At 50.3% G+C, this 27,239-nt stretch overlaps 3 protein-coding genes and 1 long non-coding RNA gene across 5 annotated transcripts in view; 2 read left to right on the plus strand and 2 right to left on the minus strand.

Moving 5' to 3' along the window:
• Positions 1-1,178, plus strand: part of LOC122380225 — a 16,061-nt gene extending 14,883 nt beyond the window's left edge. Inside the window, exon 3 of the mRNA XM_043363211.1 lies at positions 570-1,178. Within this exon, the coding sequence (XP_043219146.1) occupies positions 570-918 (349 nt within the window). The 3' untranslated portion in view covers positions 919-1,178. The remainder of the gene's footprint in view (positions 1-569) is intronic.
• A 918-nt stretch (positions 1,179-2,096) lies between these two features.
• Positions 2,097-4,823, minus strand: LOC122380237 (cilia- and flagella-associated protein 69-like). The gene has a single exon (XM_043363223.1). It carries the CDS (start codon positions 4,821-4,823, stop codon positions 2,097-2,099), a length of 2,727 nt encoding a protein of 908 aa, XP_043219158.1.
• A 2,482-nt stretch (positions 4,824-7,305) lies between these two features.
• On the minus strand, positions 7,306-8,951 carry LOC122380226. The gene is made up of 2 exons (XR_006256300.1): positions 8,389-8,951; positions 7,306-7,948 (listed from the first exon to the last, which is right to left on the minus strand). It is a non-coding gene; the product is annotated as an uncharacterized LOC122380226 (long non-coding RNA).
• A 3,257-nt stretch (positions 8,952-12,208) lies between these two features.
• Positions 12,209-27,214, plus strand: LOC122380227 (adhesion G protein-coupled receptor B3-like). 2 transcript variants are annotated; one of them, XM_043363213.1, is made up of 19 exons: positions 12,227-12,634; positions 13,012-13,151; positions 13,463-13,625; positions 15,277-15,445; positions 16,357-16,494; positions 17,083-17,225; positions 17,565-17,694; positions 17,857-17,988; positions 18,362-18,483; positions 18,730-18,838; positions 20,162-20,371; positions 21,460-21,568; positions 22,019-22,262; positions 22,692-22,847; positions 23,265-23,380; positions 23,688-23,944; positions 24,956-25,302; positions 25,646-26,493; positions 27,009-27,214. In XM_043363213.1, exons 6-18 carry the CDS (start codon positions 17,169-17,171, stop codon positions 25,763-25,765), a joined length of 2,109 nt encoding a protein of 702 aa, XP_043219148.1. In that variant the 5' UTR covers positions 12,227-12,634; positions 13,012-13,151; positions 13,463-13,625; positions 15,277-15,445; positions 16,357-16,494; positions 17,083-17,168; the 3' UTR covers positions 25,766-26,493; positions 27,009-27,214. The 2 variants fall into 2 exon arrangements, with proteins under 2 accessions (XP_043219147.1, XP_043219148.1); XM_043363212.1 differs by lacking the exon at positions 15,277-15,445 and having other exon boundaries at positions 12,209-12,634.
• The last annotated feature ends 25 nt before the right edge of the window (positions 27,215-27,239 follow it).

The following is a 27,239-nucleotide window of genomic DNA, read 5'->3' on the forward strand; positions in this document are numbered from 1 at the left end:
GATAAACGATACAACCAAATATTAAAGTGACCATCCCACCTTAACATTAGTTTTGAGTTGAAATAGCCAAATTAGGGTCCCTGGTTCGCACTTTCCGGTTTTGGCAATCACAACATCGAGAAAGCCTTCAATTCGAAGATACTCAATTTCAAAGTTGCAGCACTTTGGATTCAGAGGGGCTAATGACTTTGAATGCCCCTCTGAATTTGTGACGTCAGCGCAGAGCTAGCGATTTTAAAACCTTAGACTAACATCTTTGTGAAGCAGTGGTGGTATATGCTATTAGTTGCACGCAACATCTGCAGCAAGCGCCGCATTTTTTTAAAATGCAAAATTATTGCTTCCAAATGAAGTCGCTAGGAACAGCGGAGATCGCAAAAAGTAACCAAACATAAAAGTCTAATTATCTTGAAAACCAGTGAATATTTTTCGGTGAAAATTTGTAGCTATTCATTGTTCTAAATCGGAACTCAATTGGAACCAATCGGAATCATTAAATTTTTTGAAGGTGGGATGGTCCCTTTAAAAAAAATACCATGCCCACATCTCCCTCCGCTCTCCGTTCTCAGCTCTGCGGCGGTCCGCTGGACTCCTGGCGGTGACCTGAGGAACTACCACCAGCCGCCGACCGCCGCAGCGCGGCAGAGTGACGAGAACGGGCCGGTGCTGGGCGCCGTCCAGTCGGTGGTGAGCCTGCTGGTGCCGGTGGTGCTGCTGCTGCCCTGGGTGGTGATCCTGTTCTTCCCCGGCCTGGTGCCGGCCGGTGACGGCACCGTGCCGCCGCCGGACGACTTCCCGTTCGACTCGGACGATGACGATAATGACCGGCCGTTCAGGCGGAGACTGACGAGACGCCGCCGCCGCCGACGGAGAGAGCTCAGGGACGAACGACGGAGGTCTGGTGGTCTTCTGATGTAGCCGCGAGATAACCTGGTGGCTTTTATGAGGCGTGCTTGTTGCGATCGTGAGTGTTCGGAGGATTTAAGGACTCCAGAGGCCAGCCAAATAGCAGTATTACGCAAACTGTTGTTTATCATTTAGCGTTGATCGTACATTAGACGAATCTCATTTTCATGCTTATATTACCATCATTGTTTTCATTGTGCACATCATTGCTTTTTTACGGAACTGTCGGCTTTGTTTTGCACCCCATTGATGAAAATACAAGCTGAACATTATGCGAGCAGCAATTTGAAGTTTAAGAAACAATAAGATCGTGCATCATTGTGCGTGGATTTTTGATAAATGTTAACTAGATCGTGCATGCTTCCTTGATAAAGGTAAATAACTATTTCTTACTTAACCGCTTATCTTCATGCTTTTGTAACTTTTTTATTATTGTTTCATTTTCAATTTATTCGACGAAATCGACACTGAACACCCCACGGCACATCCCTATACGACACGTCTCAGTCAGTTATGGGCGCGGCTCTCACCACTTACCCATGAAAGACATCATTTGAATAATTGTAGCCGCAAGATTGGTCATTGTCGCCGTATTCCACGATCAGCTGGATTATCACGTTTTCCCATGACCAGTGCGTAACCGCACGATACGGTTTAGGTTCTGCGGTGAGGCTGACTAGCTACCATTCTACATGCGTGTCAAATTGTTTTGAAAGAGACACCGAGCTCACGCTGACCAACAGACCCACATTGGAATACATAATGACGATGGGAATGGGAATGGAGAAAATAAATGGGTGACGACCTTGAATACTCGTCGCCCAAAGCAATTTCAAGTCTAGTTTTGAAGTTTCAGACGCTGTGAGAAGTAGGAATAAATTATCACCATGGTAAATATCAGCATATTGGAAGTGATAAAATCCTCAAACGCCGGTAACAAAAATCAACAACGTGTTACCGAACAATTAGCAGCTACAATAGATGACAGCTTGCCGTCAAACACACATTCAAATCATAGGAACTCCTTTCACAAGAGGATAGTTATAGCGTGAGCGAACATCACTAAACGGCGCCTCTGTCAATTATAAGGTCTTGCTAACCTGTTGCACAGCACTGCATGATTCACCAAACCCTGTGGAGGCGCAGGCCATACTATGTATAGCACAGATGCGCTACCGCCTGCTAACACTTCAGAACCTGCTGAGGTTCTGCGTGGAGTCCGAGTCGGTATCCGGGGTGAGCGGCTCGTCGTCGTCGAACTTGTTGTCCCGCGGCGTCAGCTGGATGTCCAGGTGGCGCGCGCTGAACACGGTGACGTTGGTGCTCCGCTGCAGGGTGCGGTAGTACTTGCCGGGCCCCGGCTGGCACGTGGTGTCCTGCACCTCTTGCTCCTGGCGGCGCTTGGCCTGCGCCAGTACCCGGTGGCAGCTGGTGCGCGCGATGTACTCGGAGACTCGCCGGATTGCCAGCAGCTCCTGCATCTCCAGACGCTTCAGCCGCTCGAAGAACTGCCGCTCGTCGGCCACGTGTCGGCGCAGCGCGGCGCTGCGCAGGTCCGTCTGCAGGCTCTGGGCGTACTGGCTCTTCTCGCGGCCGATGACGCGCAGGTCGTCGAGCATCAGCCGGTCGGCCAGCACCGGCTTGACGCCCTGACTGGCCACCTGGGCACGCAGCTCGGCACACACCTCGCCCTCCTTCAGGTCCAGGTAGCTCTCCACCAGCGCCATGGTTACCTGGTCGCGCACGTCGATGTCGGTCAGCTCCCTCACAAACAGACCATCGTCGCCGCGCACCTGCTTCAGGTGCTCGATGATGCCGAAGATCTTAGGGCGCATCTTGCCGACCATCTCGGCGACGGCGACCGGTTCTGGCGCTGCGCTGAATGGCTCCAGCGGCTGGAGCGCTCCACGCAGCGGCTGCTCCAGGTCTGTGATGATGCCGTCAGCGTCTGTGTGACAGCCGAGGGCATCCTCCTCCTGGCGCCAGAGCGCCATCAGCAGCTGCACGCAGGTGCGGCCGCCGGAGCCGCGCCAGCGCAGGATGAACTTGGCCGCCGCCGGGCAGGTGTCGCAGAGACGCAGCAGGCAGCCGAGCGTCTGCAGCTTCAGCAGGCCCAGGCCTCCGGCGTCCGTCAGGTCCAGCAGCGTGTCGCAGCCGCCGCGCATCAGGAACTCGTTCTCGTTGCTGGCGCAGCCGGTCACGCACGACCAGACGGCATCCATGGCGTTCACGATGACCGTGTAGTGGCGCGGTCCGAGGCGGCAGCGCTGACGCGTCGTCTCCAGGAGCGTACTCAGCAGAGCGTCCACGCCGCGACTGCCGAACAGACTCTTGCGGTGCGGATCCTCATCGCAGAGGAACGACAGGATGGCCAGACACTCGGTGGCCAGCGCCACGTATGCCATACGCTGCGGTCCGGCGGCGAGCGCCAGCACGCGCGGGTGCCGCAGGAAGGTGGTCATCAGGCTGACGGCGTCCTGGTCGGCGAGGTCAGCCAGCAGCGCCGGCTCGCCGCTGGCGGCCGCGTTGTGCAGCGCCTGCATGCACGCCTGCAGGTGGTCGACCGTCACCAGCGGCGAGCCGTCCAGGTAGCTGGTCAGGTAGAGCAGCAGCCGCGTGCCGGCGCGGTACTGGAGCGCGTCCTCCGGTAGGCTGGCGATGATGGCGGCCAGCGTGCGCAGTGCCAGCAGCTGCAGCTCGCGGAACTGCGGCTCCGTCCAGCTGACGGCGCTGTTGTACGCGAACGACGGTCGGAGGTCGCGCGAGATCAGCATCAGCAGCGACAGCATCACCTGGTGCTCGCTCAGCATCGATATGGTGACGGTGGTGCGCAGCAGCAGCGCTGGCAGCACCAGCAGCAGCTTCTTCATTTCAAAGTCCTCGCTGGAGGTGAGCAGCTGCAGGTAGCTGAAGGGGCTGCGCTCCGACTTGAGCTCGGTGTGCACGGCCAGGTGGAGCAGGTCGGCGGCCAAGCCGGTCTCGACCAGCGGGACGGGCGGGCACAGACGCGCCACCGACACGGACAGTGTCAGGATGTCATTGCGCAGCTGCCGGTTCACCACCGACTGCACAGAGCGCAGCTGGTGATGGAGCGCCGCGCGCAGCGTGCTCACGCACGGCCGGCACGCCAGCTGCTTCAGAATGCTCTCCGGCTGGTCGGCGCTCGAGAACGTCACCATCATCTGGATGAGCACCTCGGCGGTGACGAAGAGGACGTCGTCGGTCCAGAGCATGCGCTGGGTGATGACGTGCGGCAGCTCGGCGTCCACCATGTTGCGGCAGTTGCGCTCCGAGCGGTAGCAGAGCGCCAGCAGCACCTTCAGCATCTCCATGTAGAGGCCCTCCTCCTCCACGCCGCGCATCGCCTCCATGAGCGACTCGCCGATGCTGCTCTCCTCCAGCGCCAGCAGGTACTCGTCACAGCTGAGCGCCTTGAAACGGAACTGGTGCGCACAGCGGCGCTCCGCCCGGCCGGGAATGATGACTCCCAGCGCGCGGCACACGGCCAGACGCACGCGAGGCTGGTGGCACTCCTTCAGCAGGCAGCCGAGCACGCTGCCCACCTGGACGACAAACTCCCAGTGGTCGGCCGAGATCGTCTCGCGCTCCTTCCAGAGCGGCAGGCCCAGCAGCTCCACCACGCGGCAGATGAGCGACAAGTAGCCCTCGTTCTCGCGCGAGCGCAGCAGCAGCTGCTCGGTGACGGCGAACAGCGGGGCCAGCGCGCTGATGACCAGCCCCTGTGGGAACTCGGCCAGCATCTCGTCCACGGCGCGAGTTATGCGATCTGGCATATCGCTCGCCTGCTGCGACATCAGAAGGTTCATCACCTTCACCACCGCTCCCGGGTTCCATCCCTTCCTGTCGCCCTCCGGCCCGGCATTGCAGAGATTCGCTAGCTGGTCTGGCGATTGCATTTTTCAAATGATTATTTGATTTGCTACACGTTTAGAGTCAACTTGATAAGTGACAGAACTTCTTCAATGTCGTTGCGCAGTGCAGCATATTTAGGAACGCGTTTTAGACGACTTTGAATATTTGCTTCGTACGCTTATAGACGTTGAATCTTTAGCTTCTTATGAGTTATGAGTAAACTAAGATATAAGGAAAATGAAAACACTGTGCATTATTTCGACAGATAATGAAAGGACTTGCCTAAAACAAGCCTGAAAGCTACGTTGAAGAAGCAAGCCTGAAACACTGTTTTAGGGCTTTGGCTTGCCTGAAAGCTTCCCTGAAAGGAATGCCTAATATTTGCCTAACATTACTTAGCGATGGCTACTCCAGTGCTTGCTCCAGTGTGCTTGGGCAATGCCCACAATTGGTCCACGCTGTTGCCTACGCTTGCAGCCAAGTATGTTCTAGTAATCTTGCAGCCAAGCTTGCAGCAATCGGCATGGTTTTTGCCATTTGCTCGTGACAGGAATTCTTGTCACTTGCTGCCGGGAGATCAGGAATATACATTCTTGGACGATACCGCGAAAACGAAATATTTCTATCGAGAGTTTTCAAAGGATATCAGACGAGTGCATGAAATTCTTTGAAAACTCGAGATAGAAATATTTCGTCGCGGTAGAGTCCTAGATACCAGTATAGCGCCTTTTGGGGCGACTAACGGAGCGAGCGAGGGGGTGAGTCTTGCACGTGCGAAATTTCGAGGGCGTACCTCCAACTGACTTGTGCACGGCGCCCTACTGACCGGTTTCTAGCGATGTGCCAAATTTGAGCACAATCGGCCCAGCCGTTCTCGAGATCTGGGAGCGGCACCCTGCACGTGCGCACGTGCAAAATGGGTCCCAACTGACTTGTGCACGGCACCCTACTAACTGGTCCCTAACCGTGTACCAAATTTGAGCGCCATCGGTCCAGCCGTTCTCGAGATCTGGAAACGACCCCTGCACGTGCGCACGTGCAGCAGCACCCCAACTCTGGCACATGGATATGCAGTGACTAGTGGGTGCCTACCTACATACCAACTTTCAGCGCAATCGGCCAAGTAGTTACCGAGATATTGCAACAATTACAAAACTGACACCTCTTCGTTTTGCGCGTGGCACGTGCATAAGGGGTCACCCACATGCATCGGGAATAGTCCAATACTTAGTAGAAGGAATGAAGCTACCCTACAAAAATTACCCCGTGTAAATCGGTCAAGTGGTTGCTGAGATATAAGCCTCGCAAAAGCGTCCGCACGGCCGGCCGGCCGGCCGGCCGGCCGCTCATACTCAGAAATTTCCGTTAATCTAAGGAAAGACTACGCTCGCTTCGCTCGCTCCGTAATTATTTCCTGTATGTTTCTTAATATCGTTCGTTATCTGCTTAAAAAAGGCCGAAATATGCATAAATAAAATATAGTAACAATAACTACACTTTAGATACCTACTGAAATACTGGCAGTTCTAATTACTCAACAGTTCAGCAAAGCTTACAAATTTTCTTTAAAATAGAAGCACTCGATGAAATCAAGCTATCCAAGAAAACCATCCAAGAAAACGTCTCGCGCAAAGTTTCTTGGATGGCTGGATTGCATTGCAAGACTGCATCCTTGGACTGCATCAAACATACAGGAAACAGAATAGAGCATTGCGAATGCAAACGACGTGTGACTGCGAATACAATTACCCAAAACTATCATACCAATGGACCAACTTCCTTTGAACCTTGACAGAGCTTTTGTGCACGAAGCTATACATTGTCATAGTGGGCGCTGAACTCGATAAGTGACTAATTTTGGGGGCTGTTTCCGGATAACTTTCCAGATTTATTGGTTCTGTTGGGGGCGAATTTGCGGCGCCGCAACGGCTGCCTCCGTCACGTTCCCAACGGCGTAACTGTGGACACTAACGGCCAACGGGCACCCAAGAGCGTCGACCGAAAAATAATATCAGTTCATTTGTAGCTGCGCTATCATAGTCACTATTGGAATTTGTCTTGGGATTGCCATCCACCGGTTGTCTGATAAGGTGACAGGTCAAAACAGGGAGCTGATCAAGAATGAGGACATAATTATTGCCTGCACGACGGAAGGATGACTTAGACTTTGTGTGCAGCTATATTTAGTGACGTTTGATTTTAAAAGTAATAGCTCCGTATACCTACTCATAAGAAACGTTAAGTTCCGATAAATCGCATGTACTGGGCACTGCTTCGCAACCACCTAGTTGAATTCGTACCGGAGGCAGCGTACAGAACTCGAATTTAAATGAAATTTGCCGTATGATTCAATTCGTTGCATTACGAAATAGTGACATTCTAAGCTGCATTACGCTACCAAGCTGCAAAATATACGGAGATATCGAATATTGGTATGTTCCGCACCATTTCTAGTCTCATATTTGCTATCTCAATCTCTCTGTCAGCAGTCTAATATGCGCACGTTCCTTGCATAAACACAAGATAGCGAATGCTGGCAGAAGTTTATTTGCTTCAGGCATTATTTCGGTAAATATTAAGACAGTGGATCTGAATTAAAACTCATTTTGTAGGTTCATATGCCAGACACAAAAATATTCGACAAGGCAATAAAATAGTGTTCGCATGTCTTCAATAATGCTAAAAACACAGACGCAACACAGACGCTCGCGGCAGCACGCTTAGGCCAAAACACTTTCTTTTTCGCACAGTGAAGCATGCCTTTTACAATATGACGGCCGTTAAAACCATCAGTCACTCTCCCTGTAACTGCACCAAGCATCTGTAAAACACCAGGCACAACCGCATCAACTCTTCACCCAGAGTGAGCGTGCAGTCCTAGCCACGCGGCCGCATCACCGTTCGTCCCCCGCGAAGTAAAGTCGCAGGCACCGGGCCGAGGTCCCGACTGACATCAGTGGTGTCCGTGGCCGCGATGGTGACCGTGGTGCTTGCTGCCGTGATGTCCGTGGCCGCCGTGCTTGCGGCCGTGGTGGCTACTCCTGTGTCCGCCGGTAACCATGGCAACCGTGCCGAGAAGCAGCAACACCACCAGCAGAACGGGCGAGAACAGACGCATGGCTGCCGGCCAATATGAATATTCCCAACAGAACCTCAGAGGACAATTAGGCTGAAACAGAAGGGATAGTGCGTCAATAAAAGTAGTGTGCGACTTAGACCAGCTGTAGCCCAGGAAATTTGATAATGCGCTGAACATATTGAAAATGATCTGGATACACGTTAGACGAAACAGAGCGCCAGGCCAGCCTAGAAGATCCAGCCGCTCTACATACATCTACATTCTACACTACAGCCCTACCCTAATACTTGTGACTTAAAATATTGACGACAGAGATTCCACATAAAATTCGGAAACTTTAAATAAACTTAGTCATTCATAGCTTCTAAACAGACAGCGATCGAGATGAACGGTGAACACGCAAAGGCCGCATACTCATTGCAAGGTTAGTTTGACTTATCATAATCTCAGAACTAAGACAATGCAACTTGCAAGAAAGGCAAAATGGCCGTTACCTGATAAGTTATAAATCCTGCCCATTCTCCCCTCACCTGCTCCACTCTGCTCCAACCGGTCGCCGCGGAGTCCGAGATCTACGGCCTGACCCCGGTGTCTGGTGCCCTGGTGACCTGCGGCGCCCCGGGCCATCACGTGACCGGCCCTGTCATTGGCTGGCGGAGGGGAAGAGTTCTCCGATTGGCAGAGAGCGGAGGAGGAGCCTCATGACGAGCTATGCCAGTATGGAAAACCACGCGACAACGCGCTAGAAATGGACAGATAAATTACAATGGAATTGATGTAGAATATGATCATTGAGCAATGCGTATTTAAGATATCTGAATTTGAAGCTCTTGAAGCCTTTCCCAAGACTGCAAACCCTCTTTTCTCTATCTCATCCCCTGCAAAATTTTGATTCAGCCGAAGCAGCCGTCTTCTGTTGTTGCAATTTTGTTTCTTTCGACAATGTCACGCTCCTGCACAATTGGCTTATCACAATTGGGATTTTTGTGGATATCAGGGCGGTGTTCAGCCGTCAGGTGGACCGATCTCACGGTCAGCGGTGTGCCGGCGGACCAACCGGACCCCTGCGGTCCCGGTGTCCCGGGTCACGGCCCAAACAGGCGCGCCGCTGTGTTGGGCCGTGTCCTGGAGACGACCGGTCGCGGCTGCCGCGGTGCACCTGGTCAGATTTGCTGCTCCAGGGAGGCACCTCGGGTCGGTGAGCATTGTACCTACTCCAAGACAGACGTATCGCCCTTAGACGTTTAGACCCGCCGCTCCCGGTCAGTCCTACCATAAGCGCCTCAGACGGTCGGACCTGCCGCTTATAGAATGTCAGATCTGCCCCTCATCAGACGGTCAGATCTGCCGCTCCCGGTCGTCAGACCTGCCGCTTCAAGACGATCAGACTTGCTCGAATGATCGGACCCTCCACCATGTTATCGCTCCCAGTTGGTGTCTCGGACTTCACTACACGCGCTATGCGGCAGTCACGGTGTGGTCAGAAGCCGCATCTGTGTGCCAGACTGCTTATCACTGACCAGATTGGATAGCAGTCCACCACGCGATAGATCCGTATTGGCAACATCTCTTCTCCGCGACGGACAATCAACTCAGATCGGAAGCGCCCGATGATGTCCGCTCATCTGGACAAAATCAAACTCTTCCGTCGTAGAATAGTAGCCGATAGCTGGTGAGTACTGCTTGTGATTGGTTTGCTATCCATTACGATTGAAATTACTAGCTACGATACAGTTACTTTCCGACCTTACTTGCTGTTTGATGTTTCGGACTGAGCATGTTCAATATACTCACGCCATGCCCGTAGCCCGATCGTAACGGGTCGCGACAAAGGAGAGGCGAAATATGTCTGCTTCTAACTCGGGTCCAATGTAACGTAACGACAATCAGTGATTAACCCTCGCCCTGGCAGGGCATTTTTCATAACACGGCCTGGCAGGGGGGGGGGTCGATGCGACCCCCCCTCGCGATTGGCTCCTATGGGACCTAGAAACAAAAAATTTGGTAGGTCCTGGAGTTCTCGCCCCTGTGCAAATTTGGTTGCTCTAGGTCAATATTTAGGGGGGTTTTGGGGGTTATAAATGTAAAAATTTCGCTAAAAACAGGTCAAAAGTTTTTCGCTTATAGCTTTTGATCTAACTAAGATAGAGCAAAAAGAAAAGCACCAGTGAAATCAGCACGTCAAGGCGCGTCGAATGATATACTTTTTAGCTTGATTAAGTGTACTTAAAATTTTTTCTTAAAATTTAAGTAAACTTAAATTAATAAATTAAGTTCAAGTTAATCAAATTGCATCATCTTGCATATTATTCGAATCGGCTGATCACCAGGAACACAATGATGCCATTTTTTAAGCTCTAGCGTCATTATGTGCCAAGTTATTGGCAAAAACGTCATTTGACCTCAGTTGACCTCATTTGACCTGACCCATGGATAAGTACACCAAACAAAGAAGCACAAAGTGGCCTGCTGTGGTTTCAAAGCACAAAAGTGATAGAACGAAGCGGATATCTCAAGTATTTTCCGAATTTAGTATTTTCCCATAGGCTTAACATTACGACGTAATGACCTCTAACTGACCTCAGGTCAGTGACTTCAAAAAACCCGAACTATATGTTATACAACTCGGTGAACTTAGCACATCCTGAAAGTTTGAAGGAAATAAGTCCAAAACTGTGAGTTGGACAGGTGCAAAAAGAAAATTGAAATTTGACCATGACCTCGTACCGGTTTTTCTGACCTGGTGACCTGACCCAAGGTCACCCGGACCTGAAATTTTCAAGTCATATGTAAAAAGGTTGCTCCATAGGCTGTGCCAAATTTGGCGGCGCTGCGCGCCGCCGTTTTTACGCTATCTTCGAAAAACCTTAGGGGTGGTCGCATCGACCCCCCCCCTGCCAGGGCGAGGGTTAACGACCTTCGAATGGTCATTGAAATACTTACGAAATACTTACGGACCGGTCGATGGTAAGGGTGCTAGAAATTATCATAAACCTCCTCATTTTCTTATCCTCAGATTTGATCAGCAACGGATTCGACGCAGTTTCGACTATGGCATAAACCTACTAATGTCCCTCCAGTAAGAACGGTAAGGTAGCCTCACGGTAAGTTATCATTGCTCATGGACTTTTCGGAAATCCAGGTAAGTAGTGGAAATGATTGAAACAGATTGCATGCTGGAACAAGTGGCGGATTAGATGGACAATCGAACGAAAAAGCGAGTAAGCGGAAGTGTGAATGAATGAACGAACGAGCGAGCGAATCGACGGACGAACGAATGAACGAAGGAATGAAATAGTGAAAACTAGGGTGACCCGCGTGCTCCGCAACGCGAAAAGGGATATTTTCGATCGGCGGGTGTTCGGTTGTTCTTGTGTCGGTTGGGTTATCTATCCATTTCGGTCGATTGCTTTTTGACGGCTAAACGTTTTGGTTTGTGGAAAAAATATCCACCGCATCGAGGTGCCCGTGTCTGATAAGCATGCTTTCCACTTCAGAATCTGTCAAATGTGCTTTATAATTGAGGTGCGTAGTTTTAAGACAAATGAAAGGCGTAGATAATTTTCGCTAAAAATCGTTTTGCAGAGGTTTAAAACATTTATATTTTTAAGAATACTGTTGCTTGTCATGCAAACGTGATGATTGGATCTTGGAGAGAATTGAATGCTCTTTCTAATGATAGCTTTTTCAATTGTCAAGCGTATCAGGTTAAGCAGCAAATCCCGTGTATCTTTTTAGTGGCACATTATGGACAAATACCATTTTAATTCAGCGATTTTTTCCACATTGTTTTTGATCAATTAGCTGTCCACAATTTTCCATGAGAGGCGGTACATTTCTCTTGGCAATTGACGTTGTTTCAACTCTCTCAGTCTGATGGTCACGGGAAAATAAAATAAAATCCAAAATGCGTTTAAAATGGCACTTTTTGAAATGAAATTGCCCTCACACTTGCACGTGGCGCGTGCCACCCCTGCACCGCACACTATTCGATTGCCCGTTCGATTCTCTACACGATGCTGTTTTCCCCGTGCCGATCGGGCGCACGGTTACCGAGATATTGCACGGGGAACGGACCCGTGTCGGGCAAATTTAGCCATTTTCGCCCGTTTTTGCCAGCCGATTTATACATGTAAAGTCTATGACGCGAATTTGCACTTTTTGGGCACGCGCCACGCGCTCGCTATCGATCCGATCGAGCCGAGACCGCTCAAAGGCACGTTGTCCATCCTTGTTCTATAACTTGCGCAAATTTCAGCGCGGTAGGTGCAACGGTGTGATCTGTAACCCGCGCTACGTAGCACCATGTCGCGACCTTCGTAATAGACAGAAACTACGCCCTCCTCAAATAGTAATATAGATAAAAAACATGAAGGAACGAATGAGGGAATGATTGATAGGGAGTGCGTCTTGGCACTTGTCACTTTTGTTTCGCCGTTGGTTCTTTATTTCTTTTTGCACAAAGTTAAATATTTCCCCATCACGTATTTTGTTTTTGTGTTCTTGTCTTACTTACAATTTTACATAATGGTAACTACGCATAAATGAATGCGTCACACTTTTACTCTTGGACAGTGGAAGAAACATCACTAGAGGACAACTCAACCTGGCCATTGGACATTTTCGACAACGAGACAGCAGATGCAAATGCAACAGCGGCCGCGGGCAATGGTGGTTCATCGAGTTCATCAGCAGCGAGTTCGACCACGACGACGACGACGACGACGATAACGACACGACCCACGACCTCGACCCCCTCCACCACCACCGAACTAGGTCAGAACATCTGCCGCTGTGACCGCTGCAATGCCGGCCGGGGAGGTAGCCTACATGATGCTGTTTATTTTGTGTTATTCATTCTTTGAATTAAACGCAGCGGTACTACATATTTGGATCATATAAAATTGCAATTTTGGACCAAGGCTAGTGCTCATGTTTAACACTTACTGTCTAATGGAGTAGGCACTATGACACAGTTTGATACGTGAATCTTATATGACAATAGATTGCTCATAAACTAACTACTAAGCAAAGAAATAAATATGTTTATAAAGGTTACAGGTCTTCAAGCACTTTGTCTACTTTCCTCAAAGCTGCCTTAGCCGTACAACTGACCTAATGCACAGCAGTTGACTAGAGGTTCCTCTTGTCAGACGAGAGCTACCAGGCATCTGCCGACTACCACTGGGGCAGCCTGAACGGGAACGCCGAGGTGTACCCGGCGCGGAGTCGGTTTCGGCTCGGCGGCGGACCCTTCGGCTTCAAAACGTCCGTCAAACTGCCTGGCGGCATGGTAAGGGTCGGCTGATGCAAGGGCAAGGAAACATTTGGTTCACACCTCCAGCTGAAATTCGATTCTGATAAGGTGATTCAAAGTTGCTTTATCAACGTTAGATATATAAACAATCGAACATATGTCACCGAAAGTCAAGAGATCGAATCCATATTTTTACGTTGTGGCAGTGGTTGGGTCCTATGACCAATGAAACCGAATTAAAGCGGGCAATGAAATAACTCAATTTATCCACAAAAAGCCTCGTTTCAGATCACCGGGAATTCCTCTATACTCGTTTGACACCACATTGCTCCTCACCTCGCCTCCAGTGTTTGCTGCACAACGACTTCGCATTTGAGGACGACTCCTGCGTACAGAATCCTCAGAACTGCTCCGAAGGGCTGTCCTTCAGCCTGTGGCACAAGGCCAGCTACGACGAGACACTCATGTACAGCGAGCGCTACATACCCCGACAGGCTCTCATCAGTACAGGTACGTATTATACAGTGTCTATCATGCTAACTACGACGAGACACTCATGTACGGCTCTCGCGAGATTAAGCGGTAGGTTTTGCACTTTTACATTTCCGGTTATATCTCAGAAACTAATCGATCTACGATGAAGCCATTTTACACGATCATGCCCGGCTTGTTACCCAATAAGTCGATTGTATCTTCAACACTTAAAAGCCAAAGCCACCGTGGGGTCCCGAATCGCCGACGAGTTGCGAGGGGCCGCGACTGGGGAGCGGCACAGCCAGCGCCCACCCACCGTCTGTTCGTCTCGCTTTCGGCTCCAGCCGGCGACGCTGCCGGAACTGTCGCGCTGCATTCGGGGCATGAGCGCGTCTAGAGCGGTGGGGCTTGACGGTGTGCCTCTCTTTGCGGTGCGGCGCTGTTTCCCTGTTGTTGGCCCCCACCTGCTGCGCCTTGTGAATTTATCGATTGTGACTGGTGTGTTCCCCGAGTGCTGGAAGTCAGCTTGTGTCGTACCGATCCCAAAGTCAGGTGATCTTACTCAACCATCCAACCATAGGCCTATCTCACTTTTAAGCGTGCTGTCGAAGATTTTAGAAAAAGTAGTATGTGCTCAACTCACGAACTATGTAGAAACTCATCACTTGCTATGCCCATCTCAGTATGCTTACCGCTCACATCACTCCACTGAGGACGCCGTGATCGAGGCTGTCGAGCGCCTGGTCCGCAATACCGACCGCGGCCTGGTATCGTCGGAAACGGCGATTGATCTTTCAAAGGCGTTCGACAGCGTCGATCACGACGTCCTCCTCACCAAGCTACAATGGTACGGGATATGCGACGTCGGCTGGTTCTCCAGCTATTTGAGCGGTCGGAGCCAGATTGTTAGGGGTGGCGAGGTAACCCTACCTGTGACGTGCGGCGTGCCCCAGGGCTCGATCATCAGTCCAATCCTCTTCATTTTGTTCACTTCGGACCTTCCGGCGCATCTGACCCATGGCCACCTCATCTCATACGCGGACGACACTCTCCACATAGACTGTTCCTCCCCTGACGGACCGGGTCTGGCCGAGCTCCGAGCTAGGCTGGAGCTCACCATGCGCGAGCTCCATGCCTGGTTCGGAGTAAACTCCTTGAAAATGAACAGCAGCAAAACTGACTTCATGATAGTTGGCAGCAAACATAACGTAGCAAAAACACAAAACTTCTGTTTCGTTGTCGAAAACTCTACAATTCTACCTTCTAAAGCAGTCAAAATCCTCGGCGTCACTGCAGATGCCGTTCTGTCATGGGAGGAGCACATATCTTGTGTCGTCCGAAAGTGCAACAAAATTCTCTTCTCTCTATACAGGTTCAGGCATTACTTCACTAGTCAAGTTCTCAAAACCATCATTCAGGCCTATGTTTTCCCACATATCACTTACTGTCTGTGCGTCTGGGGTGGGGCGGCCAGGGGGCAGATGCACAAGCTTCAAAAAGTTATCAATTTTTCGGCCAGGATTGTGGGAGGGATAAAGAAACACGAACACATTACACCGACTCTAAATTATCTTGATTGGCCGAGGATCGAGACCCTGGTGGCGCGCCGGGACGTCGCAAAGGTGTGGGGGTTGCTGCGGGCGGACGGCGCGCCCTCCAGCGTGCGGGAGCTCCTGGTGCCCCGCAGCGCTGTGTCGTCCCGGGACACCCGCGGATCGGAGGACGGCGACCTGCACCTGCAGCGCTGCAGGCTGGCCTCAAGCCAGAAGGCCTTTACTTACCGAGCGGCGGTCGCCTGGAATGGTCTGCCGCGCGCCGCCCGCGACGCGCCGACCTACCGTGCTTTCAAACTGGCAGTAAGGGAATGCATCACCTAGTCATGTGCTCACGCTTAGCTCATCCCACTTTTCTTACCATGTTTTTATCGCAGTATATGTTTTATCGTGTGTAATGTAGCATTATGTGTATGTACAACTTGTCGATATTTTAGCGTCACTTTGCTCTTACAACATGCATGACGGGAGACTTGAATAGCCACGGTGTAGATGGTCTCAACAATACACTATACACTATACACTATACTAAAGACGACGAAGATATAGCCTGAAGTACACTCAATTTTCTAGGTGCAAAACCTACCGCTAAAACCCGCGAGACCGTACATACAGCGAGCACTGACCCCGACAGGCGCTCACCAGCATCGGTATGCACGTAATAATTGCTCATCAGACCACGAGGTGTAGGTACGTATATAGGTACTTCTCGGAACCAAAAGCACGGCAAAACTTCTTTCATTTTTCACACCACCGCGCCGGCATAATGTAGTTATTAGTTAAATCAACTTTAACCAACATAAATACTAGCTCAAAGCTGTCTCGCACAATCACCCCACCAGTCACAACCCACCGATTCCTTAGCTGCGATGTCAGGCGAGCGTGATATTGACGAGTGTGAGAAGGACCAGGGTGGACAGTCAAGGCTCATTCTGTCTTGTAGCGCATTGATTGCCGGAAATCATGCGACGCGCCTAAATAATTCAAGGCACATCCACGGCCAACATGAATCGTCAATCGTGGCATTAACGATATAGCTCGATTGTGTATATATTTTTATTGATCCTTGCCTGCGATTATGTAAGATTGTATTGAAATAATAGAGCCATCGTCATTTTTCTTTCGTGCTGTTCTTACTTTTGGTAGTACGAAAGGAGATGTGGCTCAAAATATTTTATTGACCCCTCGCACCGCTCCATGACATTTTGCGTCAGGCGGCGACCTGCAGGGCACGCCCGGCCTGCTGGTCTACCTGCAGAACCACGTTCTCGGGGTGGTGGTGTCCACCGGTAGCCTCTACTGGCGTGCCTCTGTCAGTGGCCTGCTGGTCAACCACGCCTGGAACAGCATCGGTCAGTCAGGGAGTGACATCGGTCAATAGGGGAGCGATATCGGTCAGTCGGGGAGCGATATCGGTCAGTCAGGGAGCGATACTGGTTAGTTGGGGAGCGATGATGGCTTGTCAGGGAGAGACCGTGGTCAAAAGGGTGTGATATTGGTCAAACGATAAGCGATATTGGTCAGTAGGGGAGCGATATTGATCAGTCGGGAGCGATATTGACCAGTCGGGAGTGATATTGATCAGTCGGGAGCGATATTGACCAGTCGGGAGTGATATTGATCAGTCGGGAGTGATATTGGTCACTTCGGGAGCAACATCGGTCAATAGGAGAGCGATGTTGGTCAATATGGCGATATTGGTCAATGAGGGAGCGATATTGATCAGTCGGTGAGCGATATTAGTCAATAAGGGAGCGATATTGGTCAATAGGATAGCAATATTGGTCAATATGGGACCGTGGCATTTACAGGGGCCAAAAGATAAACATTTTTTCCTTATTCAGTCGCTTTTCTGTTAGAGGCGGAACTCGGAATAAGCGTTTTGTCGCTATAAAGCGTGTGTAAAATGTGCCAACCCTAACCTGCTGCCTCTTCGTCAGGCGTCCGTTGGCAGGCGCCGGGCTCCGCTGACGAGCAGACGGTGAGGGGCCTCCAGCTGTTCATCAACCAGCAGCGTGTAGCGGCCATGGTGAACGGCCTGCCCGCCTCGCCCCGGCCGCCGGTGGAGCCCGTCCAACTGATGGTCAGTGTCCAACGGATGGTCATACTACAGCATAGGGAGGCGGTCCAGATACGATGAGTCACGGACTTCTCTATAAGTCCATGACTCATGAGTCCATGGGTGAAGACTGTCATTTCGATGTTGAATGTTTTCGCTATGTTTTCATATCAACTATGTAGCTTCAACTACAACACCTATAGAGCACTTCAGATCAGTCACTTAATTTACGAGTTGATGAGCTAACCAAATATACGAAATATCATGCTGATGTTGACCATAATGCAGCCTGCAGCTCACTGTCAGTCGTCAGATGCCACCATTGTATCTCGTGCTGACCCACCGTGACCTTTGCTCGTCCAGGTGGGGTGTCACCGTACCAGCACTCGCAGCATTTACTCCGAGTTCTGCGCCGATTGCGAGCTGGACGAGGTGGCCATCTGGAGACGGGCGCTGCCGGATCACCAGCTGTCCCTCTTCAATGGAGGACATAGTGAGTAGAGAGTTCATGGGTCCGAAATCTTACTAGCATACAAATTTAGTGTTAAATGTTTAATGTTCTATGCTGTTGTATAAAATTCACCATCCATATTCGTCCGATGTCCCGGAGGTTCACTATCTGAAGCTGACATAAGTATCGTCCCTGTCCCCCCAGAGGAGGCACGTGCCCTGTCCGCGCACGAGTTCAGCTCGATCGTCGGTCAGGTGAACCTGCGCGACCTGGAGCAGCAGCAGCAGGCGGTTCAGGTGCTGATCGGAGTCCTCAGCAAGACCGACAAAGAATCAGGTCAGCTGACGTGTGTGAGCGCCCTTAGACGACTGGCTGGGTGATATGGGTCAGATTATGGGGAATATAAAATTATTAGCTGTGGAAGGAAGGGGATAAGAAAAGCTGAAAAAGGACGAGTACTTAGGGAAAGGGGCGGTCACAGATAAATGAATGGACAAGGTGCCATCCTGGATTTGGGTGGGCCGAGTGGCCGAGGCAAGGGGATGCCATTTTGGCTAGGATATTGAGAACAGGAACAACTAGGGTTGAAGATAAGGTAACGAATGAGAGTACAGGCTTTTTCAAGCCATAAAGTTTTTACCTAAGGATGTTCGGGACAATTCGTCGCGTTGCCATTTCTCGACGAAGTGTTGCGATTTGTCTGCTGCAGAAGCTGGCGGCGGCTCGGAGGACGAAACGGACATGGAGGAGCTGAGTGACATCATGGAGACCATGACCGACCTGAAGACGCTCAAACGGTCACAGACGGCCGACGAGCTCGACAAGCTGGCTGTGCGTCCGATGAGTGCTCAGTTATGTGTGCACAACAACCGATAGTCAGTAAAAAGTGCACGTAGACACTGCACTGACTAATAGGTCGTACAGTGCCATGTATTTTGTACATCTATTATTCTACATCTTGCTTACGTATACACATTTTTTACGTGAGCTCTTTTCCCTACGGTAAAAAGACTATTATACAATATACATGCAACTTTCAACAAAATTATTCGGTGATACAAATTGTTATTGTTGCAGAACATCGTTGAAGTACAAGATTTCCTTCTACGCCCAGAAAAGAAAGATAAGTGGGAGACGCTTGAGAAGAAAGCAAGGAAGGCAAAGAAAGAAGAAAAGAAGCCAAAAGGTAAGCAGATGTGTCAGTTTAAAACTTTTATATAAGAAACATTTCGATACGAATATAATGCGTTTCAGTCCAAGTTCTAACGGGAGAGCTGAGATTAGACGTTTTCACGACGGCCATCTGGTACACATTTGGTGCACATCTGTTGCAGATTAGGTGCAGATTTGGTCAAATTAGGTTCAGTGTGTCTCTTAGTAGCTATCAGCTAAGGTTGCACTATTTGCTTATATGCCTGCTTTGTCATATTATCAGAGAGTGTCATCGATTAAAGCACTGAAATAAATTCATAAAGTAAAGATATTTGCTGTAAAAGAGACTAGGTGCAGATTTGGTCAAATTAGGTGCACTCGCCGGATAGCCCGTCGTGAAAACGGCTAATAGGTGCCTATCTGAATAACCAAAGCTGATCTTTTAAAGTTTGAACTATGTGTTGTACTTACCTCCCCTGACCTCGAAAAATTTCATTATTTGTCGGATTTATTGGGCAATTCATTGTAAAGAACCCAAATAATGCCAAAAAGCCGGGCGCCTAATTGAAAGGTAAGGCTGACATTGCATGAGCCATGACTATGAGCATGATGTTATCCCCGACACGTGAACAGCCCATGAAAGGCCCGGAATCCGAAGAAGAATTAACTATTAGCCATCAATTGTCAATGCAATGTAACGATTGCCTACCGCGAAATCGCAACCGAACGCTTTCCTCCATGCCCGCGATTATGGACAGTAAATGCTATTGGATCTGACCGTATCCTGCGCCAGGTGGCGCGTGCTCCGTGCTAGGTGGCAGCCTCGTCGATGAAAGGCTCACTCAGAGACTGCACCAATGTCAATTCTCCCAGACATAGGCGGCGGAACGGGGAGGGCACCGGGGCACCGTGCTCCCCTTTGATTTTGGCATTTTAACATTAGCCCTATGGGCGTTGCATGGAAAGAATGGGACCAAAAGTCGGCAGTGCCCCCCCCCCCTTAATTGAAGGTGTTCCGCCGCTACTGCTCCCAGACCAAAATACCGCATCTCAAATTTCTTATATCCATCCGGATATGAAATGGTCTCATTAGACCACAGAGGCCTCTCTCCCTCCCCAAAAAACGTTCATTAATCTTACAAAACAAGTGTTGCGATCCGAATGTAGCAATATGCTCGTTTCTAGCAAAATATGATAGGTACCTACGTAAATATGAATGTAAATATGAATCTTAACTTCAAATATTGCGGGTAACATCCGCATGAAATTTAATGCAAGTACGATCCTTGAGGTACGTTTACACCTGTCATACCCTGGAGAAATGACTGCATGCCTCTGTTACACCTTCCACCGACAGACGCGGCCGGCGTGGTGCGGGGCCTGGAGGACTGGGTCATGGCTTCGGTCTCCCGAGTCCCTCTCAGAAGCGACAACGACACGGTGCTCGTCAACAAGAAGACCGACAACATCCAGATGACCATGAAGAAGATGAAGCTGGGACACTTCAAGGAGGCTGAGCTGGCTTCCTTCCCGGAGGGAGACGAAGACAAAGACGGCTCCGTTGAATGTAAGTTTTTTTAAAGCTTGACTACGTTTGATTGATGATGCAGCCCCTAAAGAACCTTTTTAATTCGAATCATTAGAGCATTGCAATTAATTTATGACCTCGTCATCTGGCGACCTGTGGAGCTTTTGCAAATTATCTTGTTGATATCTTTGAATAAAACGCTTGGTCGAACTTAAGCCGTTACTGTTTATCTTTTAGCCTGATCGTCCTTTCTTATTATTCGTTAAGCCTTTCCAGCTATCTTGCTAACGAAAATATTCAGAACTGAATTCATCGCGTGCATACACATGAAGGGCCAATTAAACGGAAGGTCACGTAAGTGCACGATGCGAGCACCTTCAGGTCCAGCATTTGGCGGTTATAGAGTTGAGCACCGTCACGTCACGGCACGGGTTAACAAATGCCTCGCGTGCATCGGTGTGCGAGTGATAGGGACGAGGTCCGCCGTGTTTGTCGCTGCCCGTCGAGGAGAGTTGGAGATTTCACCTCTCAGTCGGACGGACAAACGGTAAACACGTCCGAAGGCCGCCCCAGTCGGCACTTTAGACACTGCTTAACCCGGCCAGCCGACCTTGAGAATCGCGAAAATACTCCGAGCTTCCGAGGGGACCTCACAACAGGGGAACAAATGCTGCATGGCTGATGGGGCTTTCAATGTCAAGCTGCCTCACAACAACAATAGGACTCTGCCAAACAGGTGTGGAGAGATCGTTTTTCTCCCGAGTCTCGCATACGCGGAGCTGCTTGGACAATGTTCTATCCTCGGATTTGCTACGTCCACAAGCTGGGTTGTGGCAGCGCGGATCACGTAGGGGCGGAGCAATACTAGCCACGTTGATAAGAAAACTTTATCACGGTGTTCTGGATGCACTTGATGCATTGAAAATATCAATGAAAGTATATAGTAGCTTACCCTCATATCCTCTTTAACTAATCCAGATTTCATTTCTGTTGAAGTGCTGAGAGCTTAATTTGTTCACACTCATGTCTACATCTTATGTGTGCTGCGGGGAAAGGTTACTCAGTACTCACGTTCCGCAACATTCCGGTGCAGCTCCCGTCAGTAACGTATTCCCTGTATATCGCAGTGCCCACAACTGTGTTCAACAAGGAAGGATGCGATGACACGCCAATCAACATTGTGTTTGGCAAATACGACACCCTGGGAGACGTGGCGCCGAGACGTGTCGCCGAAAGGTCAGAAAATGCTGGGATGGGGGTCAGAAGGGGTCAGAAGGCACTAGGATAAGAGGTCAGAGCTTCCTTGGATGGGAAGTCAGAACTCAGAACACGTTGGGTTGTGATATTAAAATGTAAGATGTAATGTAAGAGGGTAAGAGACGGCACTGTGCCGTCAGGGATGGTGGGCTGACATATCAAAGCTGCCAGGAATGAAAGGCCAGAGCAGGAACGAAAGTGAACTTCTATTTTTTCATCACTTATAGCTCTTCGACTGGTTTTAAAAGTTTTTTTTTTGTCATTTAGCGTTAAGCTTGGTTGCATGCAGTTTCATCATATGCTTACCGTGAGTAAAGTGCCATACAGACACTCTGAACTTCCCGTCGATCTAGACTGCCCCACGCCCACTGCACCTTCCAAAGTGACAAGGAGATGCCACGATAACCAGCTTTGCCCCTGCCTCTCCAGCGACGAAATGACGAGCCGCGAAGCCGAGCTGGTGAACATAGACAGCGCGGTGCTCTCGCTACGAGTCTCGGTCGGTGACAGCGAGGGACGCCAGGAGAGAGATGATGACACCGAGACGGACGTCAGCAGCTGTTTGCCCACCAGCGAGCAGCTCCGTGCGGCGCCCGTCAAGACGCAGCTCACACACAAGACGCAGACACCGGCTCTGCGCAAGACGCTGTTCCACACGGAGCCAAAGTCCGATGTAAGAGCGGTAGTCAGCGGGCGTGCGGGATGAGAAGTGATTCAGGGACAGTAGGAGTACCAATTTATTATTCTAACATCTTGCACGGGGATACTCGATAAATGGTCAGTGGACCGTTGTTAGTTTAGGTCCTTCCCTTGTCTCTATTTCCTGCTTGTTATGCTCAACAATGCTGTCAAACGACTTGCTAGTCACCAAAAATCTCATTTATTCCAGCTGAGTGTTGATGGGATATTTTACATTTTAACTAACCATTCTCTGGGACTATTCGTACACAGGAAAAGTCTCTTTTAGCCCTTCTCTTATACACGCACCTACCGATTACACTGAATGGTCCAGCACGGTGATCTGCTAGCTATCTAATCCTCCTGACTATGCCACGACACCTCCACACGTACACCTAACAACCACTTCAACAATGTCACACAGATCCTGCGGCGCCTGTGTGTCTGGTGGAACCCGGAGCTCTCAGACGGCGCCGGAGGCTGGGACCCGACCGGGTGCGAGGCAACTGACCAGTCCACAGAGCTGGTCACCATCTGCGCCTGCGAGAACTTCGGACAGTACGCCGTCATGACGGAAAAGGTGCGGTGTGTGCAGGGCTGCTGCTGGGAGCTGCTGTGTTAGGACTTGAGAGCTGCGGCACTGGGAGCTGCTGTGTTGGGAGCTGACCTGCTAGGGCCAGATGATTGTAAGACAGGAGGACGATGAAGGGTGCACGAGTTTTAATAAAAGTTCACTTAATTAAGGAAGGTAATGAAGCGTTGGGAACATCCGTTTTATGTTGTAGATTCGCATACTTTTACCCGATTACCCGACGTGCGCTTTTAACCTATTCCATGATGAATGCAAACTTTTTCATTGTGTTTCGTGTGTATGTTTCTCAAGAAAGGGCGAAGACAAATCGTCCTTTCAAGTGCATTATACATGAATACTCCACGGAGTAGCTCGTACCTAAAAAGATTTGCTTATCCTTTTTCCTGTTCTTTTTCTCGATGGCAGGTCGAGCCAAAGCGGATCCCCGAGGAGGCGGAGGCTGCCAGGTTCATCAAGTACTTTCTCTACGCCATCTCCGGGATTCTTCTGCTTCTCTTCATTCTCGTCGTCACCTGTCGACCGTTAGTTGACCATGGGCATACTTTTTAAACATATTCAATAACTTTTCTGATTGTCCAAAGAAGATTTTGATTTAAAATTTGAAATTTTCATATTTTGAATAAAGTGTATTGTTATCAAACTTTCTTCCAGACCTTTTTGTGACGCCTGTTGGCGACCTACAATTAAAAGAAATGAAGCATTAGCATGGCTTTTTAAACCATATACCTACCATAAATAAACGCGTTTTTGCACATCATGACTGAAAGACTTCGATTACGCAGTAGGTTGCGCCCACTGCTGATACTAACACGTTCCTCGCGCCTCCAGCCGTGTGGGCGACATGTTCCACCGCATGCGGCAGCACACGGCGCTGGCGCTGGTGGCGCTGGCGCTCTGTACCTGCCTCTCGGACCTGGAGGCGGTGCGCCGCGACCGGCACAGCTGCGCCGCCATCGGCGTCTGCACGCAGTTCTTCCATCTCGTGACCGCCGTGATGCTGGCCTGCGAGGGGTACGCCAACTTCCGCGCCGTCATTGAGGGCACCGTCGGCGGCAAGCTCGGCACCTACATCTGTCTCGCCTGGGGTGAGTCCGGAGGAGCCGCGCGAGGGCCAAAGTGGGCTTAAGTCACCCACAAGTGATAACTGATAAGTCACCAGTAAAACGCCTTTTGGGCGAAGAACGAGCGAGCGAGATAGTGAGCCCTGCACGTGCGGAAGGGCGTGAGGGTACTTCCAACGGGCTTGCGCAAAGCACCCTTCTTACCGGTCGCTAGCGGTGTGCCAAATTTGAACGCAATCGGCCCAGCCGTTCCTGAGATCTGGAAGCGGCATTCTGCACGTGCGCACGTGCAAACGGGGTCCAAACTGACTTTTGCACGACACCCTACTAACCGGTCCCCAACCGTGTATGCAGTCCAAATTTGAGCGCATTCGGCCCAGCCGTTCTCGAGATCTGGGAGCGCCCCCTGCACGTGCGCACGTGCAGTAGCACCCCGACCTTAACACATGCAGATGAATTATCTGATGGAGACCTAACTGTGTACCGAGTTTCAATTCAATCGGCCCAACCGTTGTGCCGTTATTGAGGTTGCAATTTTGGGGGTTCTTAAAAAATGTCCAACTTTACCACGCGCCACGTGCGGTGGTTGGCAAGAACGCATGGTGGCCATCACACCACAGAACTTTTACGTCCAAGTGACATTCAGTAAAGAAGATCGCTTGTCAATCGGATGTCCCGTTCCTAAGATATTAGCTTTTGAAGAGCGTCCCCACGGCCGGCCGGCCGGCCGCTCATACTCAGGATTTTCCCTTAATTCAGTATGAACTCGCTCGCTCGCTGCGCTCGCTCGCTCGTAATAAATTTGGGAGCTTGCCGACTCTGTCCGAGCCTCACGTTCTGATAAGCTCCTTCTGTTCTCTGGGATACACGCAAATTAATTATGACTGAAATATATGCATGAACGTCAATAAATCAGTCGCAGAGCGTTTGGACGATGTTGGACAAGCAATACTTTATTGATAATGGCTGCCAGTCTCATTGCCCGATCTCGTCACTCACCATGGCCCCCGTTTCTCCGCGACTGTCTGCTCACAGGTCTGCCCAGTATGGTGGTCGGCTACACACTGGTCTCGTCCATGGACCAGCTCGGTGACGACCCGCGCTGCGTGCTCGGCTGGTCGGCCTCGCTGAAGGCGCGCGCGCTGCTGGGCCCGCTGGTACTGGCCGACGCGGCTGCTCTGCTGGCCGCCGCCGTGGCTGCCTGTAACTCGGGCCACGCGCGTGTGCGGGTCGACCTGCGTGCCGAGGTGCGCTCCCTGAGCCGCGGTCACGTGGTGTTCACGGTGCTGCAGACGGTGGGACACACGCTGGCGCTGGTCTGCTATGTGGTTCTGGCAGGGGACGACTCGGAGGGGGCAGCGGTGGCCTACAGTCTGTTCCAGGTGAGGACCGGCCGGTGCAGCGGGGCGTGAGGGGCTATATTGAGGGACTAACGGGTGCAGCGGGACGTGAATGGCTATATTGAGGGATTAATCGCCGCAGGGGAACGGGGGGGGGGAGGGGCTACATTGAGGAAGTAATCGGTGCAGATGGCTGTGATGGGCTACTCTCTAACCGGTCACCATCAATGTTGCAGATGAGTGCAGTCAGAACCAGCCGTTCTTGAGATGTAGATTTTAGAATCGGCTGTTAGTGTTAGGCTGGAGAGGCGCAATAAATCTTATCATTTTTGTGTGAACCCAAAGTATCAGCTACCTATGTCATCGTCCCTGTTTCTCCTTTCAGACTTACGCCGCTCTTCAGGGCGTGTTCTTCTTCTTCATAATGGGCTACATGTCGATGAGGTTCAAGAGAGCCCTGCCCTGCTCCGGACGTCGTGAGCAGCTCAAGGACGAAGAGCAGTGAAACCGCGACTAGTGCGAGGAGCAGTGAATGAGGAACAGTGAACACCAGTTCCATCCTCACCAGGCGGCGACGGCGATACAGCTCTGCAAAGTGACGTCGACCGCGACCTAAGCTCTAATTGCTTGTTATTTTGACTCAGGCCCGGCTCAGGCTTCGGCTTCGACACTTTAGTTGCCAGATTTACTTCGGCCGATGCATTAGCAGCGCATTTTACATAGTACATGTGAAAACTCATTATTTAGTGGAACCGGTCCAATTCCAGTCATAATTTACCTTGTTTACGGCTTTCTTGAGTAAATTGTCAGATTTGTCACTAGCTGGTTAACGACAAAAATAAGTAAGTAATACATACAAGCGTTTGTGAGGCTCATTTGTTGCTTTACTTATTTGTTGTATTGCTTCAACTACAGACTATGTTTTAACACAAACTCAAAAAAGTGAGAAGCAATTTACCATCGGTTTCATCTCAACATCCACCTATGTCATACGGGACAATCATTCGATTAGTGGCAGTCATATTGCATCGCTTAGACACCTTATGCAGTTTTCTGTGAGTTTAGTTTACAGATAGGCGATTAGATGAGCGCCCAATAGTACGGTTTGAACTTTGAACGCAGCCAACCCTGCCAGCTGTAATGCATCAAGGTTATCCGCTTTGGTAAAGTCGAAAAAATATGGCATCGGTTTTTGCAACGTTTATCTAAGTGCATTCCATTTGACTACTGCACTTAAGGCCGCCGTCCACTGCGACGGAATTCCGTCCGGAGTCCGTCCGGAATGTCGCCGCATCCGGTCCGGATGCGGTCCGGATGCGGTCCGGATGCGGAGAGCTAATAAATGTTTCCTATCACTTATTACCAAATAAAATATTGCAAGTAACCAGCAGCGAATACTCTTGCCATTCTAAGGAAATAATTTTTACTTACTTCATGATGATCGAGTTCCAATTCTTCGTACAATTCACAATGTTTGCTTCCGATACGGCCCCAAACCACGTCTGTTCCGGACGTTCCGGATGCGTTTTCCGCAGAAAAGTTCAACGCGTCGGACATCACTCTTCCGTCTCCGTAGCAACCGCATCCGAAACGCATGCGGAGAGCTGACGGAAAATCAACAGCTGATTGCCGTTCGGATGCGGTCCGGACGGAGCGCACACGATTTCCGTACGGACCGGATGCGCCCATAGGGTTCTGTGTTAAATTCCGTACGGACCGCACGCGTTCCGCACAGTGGACGGCGGCCTTTATATAGCAGCCTCAATATTTATTTTTAGGCATATTTTCGATTGCCACACTGCGTTGTTTTGTTGCATCAATGTCGATCCTAATACATTATTGTGCAGTTTTTTTGTTGTTATTTGTACAAATATTTGGATATGGAATGTTATCATGAACCGAATGCAAAGTAAACAAAAAACGAAACTATGTAAATACATTATGCTGCGCCGTTTGACTCTGTCCACGCTATCAGCTTA

Source organism: Amphibalanus amphitrite, unplaced genomic scaffold (genome assembly GCF_019059575.1).
Source record: "Amphibalanus amphitrite isolate SeventyFive unplaced genomic scaffold, NRLGWU_Aamphi_draft 000093F_arrow, whole genome shotgun sequence".
NCBI lineage: Eukaryota > Metazoa > Arthropoda > Thecostraca > Balanomorpha > Balanidae > Amphibalanus > Amphibalanus amphitrite.

Excerpts from the sequence above, each read along its gene's own strand:
- LOC122380227 (XM_043363212.1), top strand. The coding sequence starts at position 12,403 with ATGAATGCGTCACACTTTTACTCTTGGACAGTGGAAGAAACATCACTA. Across the intron at positions 12,635-13,011 it reads CTCCACCACCACCGAACTAG|ACGAGAGCTACCAGGCATCT; the intron begins GTCAGAACATCT and ends TCCTCTTGTCAG. Across the intron at positions 18,484-18,729 it reads ACGAGCTCGACAAGCTGGCT|AACATCGTTGAAGTACAAGA; the intron begins GTGCGTCCGATG and ends TTATTGTTGCAG.
- LOC122380237 (XM_043363223.1), bottom strand. The coding sequence starts at position 4,823 with ATGCAATCGCCAGACCAGCTAGCGAATCTCTGCAATGCCGGGCCGGAG.